This window comes from Balaenoptera acutorostrata, chromosome 17 (assembly GCF_949987535.1).
Source record: "Balaenoptera acutorostrata chromosome 17, mBalAcu1.1, whole genome shotgun sequence".
In the NCBI taxonomy this organism is placed as follows: domain Eukaryota; kingdom Metazoa; phylum Chordata; class Mammalia; order Artiodactyla; family Balaenopteridae; genus Balaenoptera; species Balaenoptera acutorostrata.
Genome location: NC_080080.1, coordinates 67,135,605 through 67,146,112, shown reverse-complemented (window position 1 = coordinate 67,146,112; position 10,508 = coordinate 67,135,605). Strand labels below are relative to the sequence as shown.

The following is a 10,508-nucleotide window of genomic DNA, read 5'->3' as shown; positions in this document are numbered from 1 at the left end:
AAGGAAAACTGACAAGGCATAGAAATCTGGCTAGTAGGAAGGATAAAGGATAGAAATATCTCAAATATAATAAAAATAAAACAACAGCAACTAGACCTTCCCTCTCCAGTGCCAAATTCCATTACTTTGTATCTTGAGAGGCTGAAGCAAAAAATAATATGCTATTCTGGGAACTGACATTACACAGTAAGGCTGTCTTTGTTCTAGAGTGAGATAGCAAGGTTTTTTTGTTTGTTTTTATTTGTAATCTGCATAATTTTTTTTTCAGTAAAGAAGTGGAGATACTACATCTCTAGTTGTGAGGCAGATGATCCTTCCAGAAAACTCACAACTATCTCAAAATTACAAAACAAATGTCACACTATAAAATAACTCCGTGCCAGTTTTTAAAATTATGTGCAAATTTGAAAACACATATCGTATTCACAGTAGCAATCTACACAGGCAAGATGGAGAAGGGCATGCTGAAATCAATCATATAATAGTAATTATTATTTTAAATAAAAGCTTATTGAGATGTAATTCACATACTATAAAATTCACCCTTTTGAAATGTACAATTCACTGTTGTTGCTGGTTTTTTTTTTAGTGTATTCAAAGAATTGTACAACCATAACCACTATAAAATTTTAGAACATTCCGAAACCCTATACCCAATGGTACTCACTCCCTATTCTCTCCTTCTCACAGCCCTTGGCAACCACTTATCTACTTTCTGTCTCTATCATGTAATTATTTTAACAGGAGGAAACCCTCAGTCATTTGTTAAGGTTTATGGATTATAATATCATTGCCAATGCTAATTATTTAAGCTGATACAAACATGTGATATTGCTCATGTATAATACTTTCTAATAAAAACACATTCTAATTGAATAGCAAGAAGCAAACATTTGACTACTAGGACTCGGAGGTTAAATACATGGCAAAGGCCCAACTTAAGCTGCAAAATAATAATTATTAGATAACAAAATATATTTTACAAGATTTGCCCAAAACCAAGCCCAAACAAAAAACTTGAGCAGCCTGCGGCTATACAGTTCTCATGTCTGGTAAAATTCTGGCTCCCTGTAAGCCACTAGGAGTTCCCAAATCATACACTGATCATAGTTTAAATTTTTGTAGGCAGATTGCTTCAGAGTTACTGTAACTTCCCATAGAAATCTTATAAATGGCATTCATAATTTTGGTGTGGGCTGTAAAAACACAGGATGTTAGCATTGTAAAGTACTTGAAAAATTCTGCCACACTAATAGTTAAACAAAATTATAAAACATTTAAACTAATAATTAAAATATGGAATAAAAAGAAATCATAAAGCAAAATGGAACAAGAATGCTAGTGATTAAGGATTTAGAGAATGAAGAAATACATGGAACTTTTGGGGGGAGATCCTGAAAGGTAACCCTGAACAATTTCAGTGCTGAGGGACTCAAGGTCTGCATGTAGCTGGTCTAGCTTCAATAAAGTTCAGAACGAAACACAACAAGCCACTTCTCAAACAAGTATTAAAGTTTTCATGGCTATAAAGCATTGTCAAATTTCTTTTTGATTTTCTTTAAATCAACATAATAGGTAATCTATCATATAAGTATTCATTATTTGTAGGGAACCCCAAACTATTTTAATTTTTAATTTAAAGAAAGTGGGTCAGATGTCCAGTAACAGGTGAATGGATACACAAATGGCGGTATATTTCTACCATGGATTACTACTTGGCAATAAGAAAGGAACAAACTACTGATGCATGAAATGGGTGAATCTCAAAAACAAGGTGCTAATGTGCAAGAAGCCAGACAAAGAGTGATGCCGTATCCTTCCATTCTAGGAAACTTTAGAACACAGGCAAAACTAATCTATGGTGGTATAAAGCAGATGAGTGGTTGCTGGAGCTGGAGGGGGAATCACTGCAGAGGGGCATGAGGGGACCTCTTTTTGGGGTAGTGGGAGCGTTCTTTATCTTGACTGGAGTGGTCACATAGGTGTTTGCCAAACTATACATTTTATGGGTACATTTCATGTATGTAAATTCAAGCTCAATAAAGCTGATTTATGAAGGAGAGAAAGGGGGCCATAAACATTTCAATTTTTCAAGCTGACCCGCATGCTAAAAGAGCTGGCCAAAGCTAATTAAGGATCCTCAGCATAGTTTTTTAATTCACAAAATTTAATGATGGACAAGAGAAAGAAAGGTGAGGACAGGTCAGACTAAGAGAGAATGATTTCCTGCGGAGGGCAGTCCCTTTGGATTGGAAGAAAGGAGGTTAGAGGGTAAGAGAGTGAGGGGAGACAGGTCTTTACAATGGGCCGCCTGGTGATATTGGGGGCTGTGCCTGAGAATATCTTGGTGTCCCAATTATAGTCTCAAGGCCTAAAAAGATAGTTACAAACATTAAAAAATACTAGTCAAATGCCTACATGCATCCCTTTTGTGAATGAACGTTCTTGACCTCCTTGTCTTTCCTGTGCCTTGGACACACACAAAGTCCCACTCCAGTGTCTCTGCCCGGCAATGCCCTCTGCTGGGTGTGCCCTCCTCTCAGACACCGTACAGCTCACCCCCTCTCCCTCCACCCCAGACACCACTGCTACCGCCCTCCTCCGCTTTACTCTCTCCCCTTGCCTTCATGTAGCTTCATTTTTCTTCATAGCACCTGTCACCATCTGACCTAAGATTCATTTACCATTTACCTTCCCAACTAGAACGAAGCTCCATGAAGGCGGTCTTTGTTTTGCTCACTGCTAGGTCCCGTGTGCCAAGAATGACACCGATTTAGCAGTGACTCCAGTATTTACTAAAGGAAAGAATGGATGGATGGATGGATGAATGAATGAATGGATGAATGGATGGATGGATGGATGAATCTATGTGTGTGACGGTGGGATGAGGGAATAAGGGGGATGGTAAGGTGTCAGTACTGAATAGGTTTCAGGGACAGAGAATTATCAATACAATGATCTTTCCCCAGTATTTCAGTTCATTGTGGTAATTGCCTTATGTTATGGAAGACGTGAGGTCACATTTAGAATGTGGACAAGAACATATCCACCTCACAGTACTCAGGCCAAATGTTCAGCACAGTGCCTGGCACACAGTAAATGCTCAACAGTAGTTAGTTATTATTAAATCTGAAAGAGTAATTGTCATACAAACTAAATTAAAACTGATCTTCATCACTGGCCAAAGGGGAAAAATAAGAGGGAAAAGAGATCTGAAACAGAAAATAGGACCTTTCCTTTCCTCCTCTGTTAAAACTGGGGATAGTGTTCAAGTTACAGTAATTTCTGAAAGTACCATTTAAATATGTAAGTAAGCTAGTAAATGGTTTACTAGCTTACTTAGCTCTGTTAACTGAAGTAAATTATTCCGAAGACACAGTTTTCTTCAATGAGCTTAACGAATGTTTTCTGTTTACCATTATTGATGTTTTTACAAATATCTCCTATGCCTCCGGTATGATCACGGTGCCAATGGGTCACTATGATTTCCTGGATTGCTGTGTTAAATTCTGTCAGAGCCTGCTTTAAACAGATGATATATTCTGGAATTGCTGGTTCTCCAGTGTCAATGAGGATTCTCCTGAAAATTAAATGGAAGATAATCATACAGTCGGAACACAGAGTTTGTATCAGCATATTTCTCACACAGATAATTTACATTACATTTAAGAAACTGCACAAATTGCCTCGCTTCCAATGTGCTTGAAAACCAGCTGTATGTTATTTCAGCTTAACTATAATCATCTCACCTTCAGAAAGTTCTTTGAAAAAACCTTACAAATGTGAGTCTGAACAAGGAATAATAGCAATGGTATTGAACACTTACATAGCACTTAAAAGAAATAAGGCACTGTTCCAAGCACCTGACATATTTTAACAATTGTATTTCTCGTAACACCGTTTTGAAGTAGGCTTTTCATTATTATATCCAGAAATTAAGTAACTTGCCCAAGGTTACTCTGCAAAGATAGGGCAGAAGCAGCATTTGCACCCAGGTATTCTGGCGCCAGAATACACGCTTTTATCCACGCTGCCTTTGAGATCTTTTACAACATCCTCAAATGTCTCGGAGATATGAAAGAATCTGATTCGATGGTATCCCTAAGGAAACCTAGTCTTCTGCACTATACACAAAACGGATCACCGAAGTTTTACACAGGCTGCCTTATGTGAAAGTGCAGGCAGCAGGGAAGTGTCGGGGAGTGTCTGAGCTGCTTCCTTTCTCTACTCAGACCACCTCATTAGTTATCTTTTTCTGCTTGTGGCTCTGAACCCACCTTCTACTTTGTTTGCCTTTCCTCACTATTTTATGGGATGATGGTCTTTCTCTCTGAAGTTTTCTGGAAGAAATCAGGGTGACATTTTCCTCCTCCAGCACCAATTCACTGACTTCTTAAATTCACGCTGTTTCACAGGAATCCCTCCCGAATTCAGGCTGGGGGAGAGATGATTCATCTTGATGCAAAGTTTCAGTCATTCTATTTGTGTATTAATTCATCAGTAACTGTTTACGAATGATCTGCTATGTGCCATGCCTTTCTTGCAAGACAAAAACCCATCTTGCCCTGGAGAAACAACCTGACTTTGTACGCCAATGATGATATCTGTAACAGCAATTTTAGTACATGAACGATGTTGTTAACAGCAATTTCAGTCATCTGACTCTGGTGGATGAATATTTAGGTAGCACAGGACTGAGGGCAGAGGAGACAAGAAAGAGAATAAAGTTTTCGATAGAGAGATTAGTCATCAACTCCGTAAGGAAGCGTGGCTTTAGGGGGACTCGGTTTCACAGTCACTTGTCCATTCAAGACACACTGTGCATCTCTGGAGGAAGTGGACTCCATGGGAAACACCTAGAATCATTCTTCATGTGGCCTAAGTACAAGCTCAGCTGTAAACTGGAAAAAAAGGTTGTTCCCTCCTTAACAAACAGCAAGTCTATCAATGACGTCTGTGAAGAGTTAGTGCAGAGGATCAGACACTGTCGTCTCTAGGTGGGCTGTGTCCTTCACAGCCCCAGACAATACCCCATCTTAGGATGTCATTTTGCAAATGCGAGTTATGCTAATCCAGGGGACAAGAGAAGAGTGAAGAAGCATCTGTACAGGTCTGTGACCAATTTATTCACCAGAGCACAGGGCCTGGCACGCAGTAACAATCTGCTACGTGAACGGAGAAAAAAATTCTTCAACTAACGGAAGTTAGTGGCATCAACTTCCTCATTTAGGTATTTTCTATCAACATTGAGATAGCTATTAAATGGTCTCTGTCAATTTGCTGTCCCTCTTACAAAATCATTAAGTACTTTCTGAGCACCTACTATAAACCCAGTATTGTCTGGATGCCATAAGGGAGGAAAAAGTGAGTAAAGTAATAGCTGACGTGCTTTCCCCGTGCTAGAATTTAAGTACTTTAGATATGAATTTTCACTGAATCCTCATAACATCCGTCTGAGGTGGGTACGATACAACCCTCACTGTATAGAGAAGGAATCTGACGCTTAGCGAATCAACTGTCTTGTCCACAGCCATGAGCCAGGCACTGGGACCTGATAATCAGAGCCCAGTGTCTTAACCCCAACTAGTCCCCTAGACTGCCTTTTCCTATTAAGAAGAAATAGTATACTCACCCTCAAGGTATTTACAATTTTGATAGTAAAGATTAAAAATCCATCTTTTAGAGGTTTTTAGGCAGAAGAGGAATGTGGAAATACTCTTTGGAAGATCTGGCTATTATTGGTCCATTCAAATGTTTACTGAATACCTCTGTACTAGGCATCACAGTAAGTCTGAGTGCTTTAGGGAAATTCATTAGGCATCTATGGGCTGATCAGAAACGGGAAGGAAGACTGGTTAAAACTGCAGTTATCCAGCAGTAATAGAATCCTAACAGAGCAAATGAAGGGAAAAAGAGAATGCTCATTCATTCAGCAAATATTTACTGTACTATGTACAAGGCTCTGTGCTAGGTGCCAGAGATATAGTAATAAATAAGCCTTCATTGAATTTATATTCTAGTGGGGAGTGGAGTTGGGGAAAGACATTAAGCTTCTTCCTACACACAAAAAATCATTTTATTATTGACATAAGGGCCATGACAAGTATGGAATGCTAAGGCAGTGTATTACATTAACCTAACACAGTGTAAGGCGTCAGGGAAGGCTTTATTGAGGAAATGATATTTTAACAGAGCTCTAAAGGATGAGTGAGGGTGGCTGGGTGAAGAGAAGGATAAGTGGGAGACAGAGAGGAAAGCAGGCATGAAAGCTCTGAGGCGGAGTGGATAGAGCCCATGTGGCCGGGATGGGAGAGAAGCTTGACTCAGGGTGATGAGATATATCGGAGATCAGAATATCACAAGGCCTTCTAGTTTCCATTTTCCAAAAAATCCAACTCTGTTATGTTGGTGAGTCACAAAGTTTTAAATGCAGCCAGACACATCTCTTCTGTGACTTCTTATGTCAACTGAATTGCCACACCCTTACGAAACCTCTCTTGACAGTGACTAGATTAAAATCTTTAATTATATGGTTCCAGAACTCTAGACTTACTCTTCATCGGCCTCGTCAAATGGTAAATTATATATCCATTTTGGGGGCTATATGTTTTTTGTTTTTTTGGGTTTTTTTGGCCACACTGAGGCTAGTGGGATCTTAGTTCCCCAACCAGGGATTGAACCCAGACCCTCGGCAGTGAGAGCATGGAGTCCTAACCACTGGACCACCAGGGAATTCCCTGGGGGCTATTTGATTTATGGTATCTACAATTCGCCAAGCCAAGTGAAAGCAAAACTATTGTTATGTGTGTATTTTTTCTACCAAGTCCATAGGAGACTCCTAGTATATTGCCTGAGACACAGTAGGCACTTAGAAATTTTTCTACTATGAATGAAGGCTTTCTTTTTTATCAAATCACATTTAAAACAGTCAGTAAGGAATATTATGTCTCCAAAAACTTTAAAAAAATACCAGAGGTGTTTTATTAAAGGGCAACTTAATCAAGACCAAGTTGTATTGCTACTTTACAAACAGACCTCATTTTAAGCATACTGCAAGGAAAAAAAAGTTTCAGGTTTCACCTACGTATAATAATGTCCCTTGAAATGTCACTTTGAAGCTCCTCCCATCAAGGATGGCAGTCTGTTTCCTCATCCTTTGGGTATGGACTTACACTGGGTTTTCCTACTGAAAACAGACTGACATGAAAGTGATGGCTTGCCATTCGTAAGCCTCAGCCTCCAGGTCTTTCCGTGCTTCCTCTCACTCCACTGGAACCCTGAAACTAGCCAGTGAATAAGCTAGGCTACCCTGCTGTAGGATAAGAGACCAGAACACAGAAAACAAGAACCCCACAATACTCCTTTGGCTACGTGGGGGAGAATGGATTGAAGAGGGACAGAAGTAGATGCAGAGAAGCCAGACTATTTTAAAAGCCTAAGCAAGAGTTGTACTGGCTTGGACTGGGTGACAGCAGTGAAAATGCTGAGATCTTCTTAATGGCTTGGATATGCGTGTGCAGGAAGCAAAGAAAAATGTCAAGGAGGGTACTTAAGTATCTGCCTTGATCAAACGTGGGGATGGTTCTCTTTACCAAGATTTGGATGACTGGAAGAAGACCAGTGGGAAACAATGAGTTTCAAGTGGCTGTGAGGCATCCAACTAGAGCTTTAAGAAACTAGGCTATCCTAGTCTGAAGATGAAGCTTGGATTTGTCTACATTGGAGCTGTAAATTTGGGAGTTATTAATGAATAAAACAGGTGAAGCCAAGGAAGTAGACAAGATCCCCTAGGTAAAGAACATAACAATGAGAACAGAAGAAAGAGTAGGATTGCCTTGTGAAGGGCTCAAACACTTAAAATACCTGGTATAGAGGATGATTCTATAAAGGAAATTGTATAAGAGTAGCTAGATAGGTGAGAGGAAACCAGGAGAATGCGGTGTTAAGCAAATCAAGGAGGGAGTGGTCAATAGCATCAAAAGATACTGAAGTTCAAATAAGATGGGAATGGAAAAATGCCATTGGGTTTAGTGATCCAGGAGGCACCTGTGATCTTAGTGGAGCAGATGGATACCATTATCAGAACCACTTACTTGGACCCAATTAATATTCATTTCTAGCCACCTAACATCTACTTTATACAGCAGAGCAGCAGCACCTGTACATTAACTTATTCTAGTTCAACTACATGGGTTCATCATCACCTCTCTCTCATCTATGAGTGATTCCACTGGCCGTTCCACTCCCTACGTTTTTGTGGGTAGTAGTCTAAGCAGTGTAAGATGGAAGGCCGTGAATCTGCTCTTCCCTCAATCAGTTTCAGGTTTCTCATGTCTTTTAGCACCAGCACCTTGCCACGCGGAGTGTGATTCTAGTGTTTAAAGACACAGTATGGATTTTTCATACAACATGGCCCCTAAACCTAAGCCAACTTCTTCATCTGGTTTTCAAACAGAACCAGTCATCTGTTTCACCACTGGAAGAAAAGCAGGCTGTGTTGAACTTACTGAGAGAGTACACTTATCTCCAACATGGTGTTTTCCTGAGAGACTTTCTAGGATAATTTTGACTACATGCAATTTTCATGTTAGGTACTGTCTTTTAGAGCTCGTTTAAGATGACACACTGAAAAGTGAAAAGCATACCTATGGACTTCCTAGGGTGAGGGAGTCTCAGCTAACCCAGACTCTACGCTAGATACCAGGTGTTTTTTCTGGTTAATCTTCTGTTCTCCTCGATTCCGGAGGCAGCTCAAAGCTCTGACCCTGCCTTCTTTACCGTGGACTCAACTTGTTGCTTTCTGCTTGATGTGCAGTACTTCCAGACCCTCCATCCTGCTGCTTCTAAAATTGTGATTTACTGGAAAAAGCCAAATACAGTGGATACTTCAAATGAAAGCCCAATAAACTATACTTATTAAACCGTTCTTAGTAATCAACTATATTTTACTAATTGTAACACGTCCGGACTGAACAATTAAATTCTGGGCTCAAGCAGAACTATATCTTATTTTCATTTTCTATTATCTAGAGTATACTAAAGACTAAGTACTACACAAAAATTGCTCAATGCACTTATTGTGCAGTAAATCACATGTTCCCATTTCCGCATAATTCCACTAAAACAGAATGCATCTGAACAAGAGAAAAATCTTGGAAATACAGACAGGTTATTCCCTCCGCAGAGTAATTTAAATAAGGCCACACAACAGCAACAAAAACAAAGTTAGCTTCTCTTTCCCAAGAGCTAGGGGGCTCTTCAACAGACTCGAGCAATTTGAAGCAAGAAAATCCTGCCCTCTGCTGCTGAGTTAAGAAAAAGGCCTCAGCACAACGAATCGCTTTTGCGAACCGAAGTTAAACTCCGGGCCAAACACCAGTGAAAGTCAGGTGTGGAAAGTAAACGCTTTCCTGGATTAACTCCAGGCGATTCTAGTTTCTCAACAGCTTAATCACGCTCATCCTGGCATTCCATATCATGCAAAGTAAATTAGGTCTCAAAACCACGAAGTGATTTTTTTTCATTAGCCAGCTGTAAGCTAGACAGTTGACCACCCAGGGTGGTCGTGATGTGGGGGAGGTCCTGCACCTGGGCGTCTGCGGGTGGTCCCGCCCGGTTGGGGCAGGACGCCGTGGTGCCGGCTGCGGGCGCACAGTCTCTCCGCCCGCGGCGAGCAGCCCTCGCAGCCCCAGCTCCATGCGTCCCGCGGGTCGGTGTGTAGGATGCGGGGTGGGGGGGGGAACGTTTACCTGGGGCCGGTCCCCACCAGGTAGGTGTTGGTGCCCTGCAAGGTCATGGGGCCCGGGTTACAGCCCAGGACGCGAATCACCCGACTGGACAGCCGTTCGACGCGATGCAAGGCGGCTGCCATCTCCACCTCTGCCGCTCGCCCGCGCGGAGCGAGAACAGCCGCCGGAGCGCGGAACAAGCAACCAGGCCCTGGGGGCCGGGGCCAGCGGTCACGTGACGCTGCGCTTGCGGAGCGGGGTGGGGCTCTGCTGCTGGGCCAGGGGCAGAGGTCACGTGAGGCGCGGGGGCGGGCAGGGGAAATCAGCCGCTGTGCCGCGGGCGGGGCCCGGGAGCACGTGACGACGCGCGAGCGGCGCGGGAAGGGCGGGGGAGTCTGTTGCTGCGCGAGGGGCGGGGCCATCGGCCACGTGACGCTGCCCGGGTTTGGCGGGCCGCAGGGCGAGGGCGAGGGAGTTCGCGGGCGTGTGCTGTGAGGCGGCCCGAGGCCAGGCTGGGTTCCCGGCCTGCGGGCGCTGCCGCCTGTCATAGAAACTGGTGCCTTCGCAGGAGTTTGTGTTCAGGCAGGCGAGTTCATTCAAGTGCACGAGAGACCTTTTAACCGGGGAAGTCTTGTGATGGAGCGAGGGGTTTGGGGTTAGTTACTGAGGACAAAATCCCGGGAAGGATCGCTCGTAGGGTTCTCAGGCGAGGGTGAGGGGTGTGTGTGTGTGTGTGTGTGTGGTGTGTCCTGTGTGTCGTGTGTGTCCTGTGTGTGTGTG

General features: G+C 42.5%; 1 protein-coding gene across 1 annotated transcript in view; it reads right to left on the bottom strand.

The window, feature by feature from the left end:
• The window catches only part of LACTB2 (lactamase beta 2), a 30,566-nt gene extending 20,569 nt beyond the window's left edge, over positions 1-9,997 (bottom strand). Inside the window, exons 1-3 of the mRNA XM_057531910.1 lie at positions 9,750-9,997; positions 3,417-3,580; positions 2,302-2,371 (exon numbers count right to left, since the gene is read on the bottom strand). Of these exons, the coding sequence (XP_057387893.1) occupies positions 2,302-2,371; positions 3,417-3,580; positions 9,750-9,871 (356 nt within the window). The 5' untranslated portion in view covers positions 9,872-9,997. The remainder of the gene's footprint in view (positions 1-2,301; positions 2,372-3,416; positions 3,581-9,749) is intronic.
• Between the last annotated feature and the right edge of the window lie 511 nt (positions 9,998-10,508).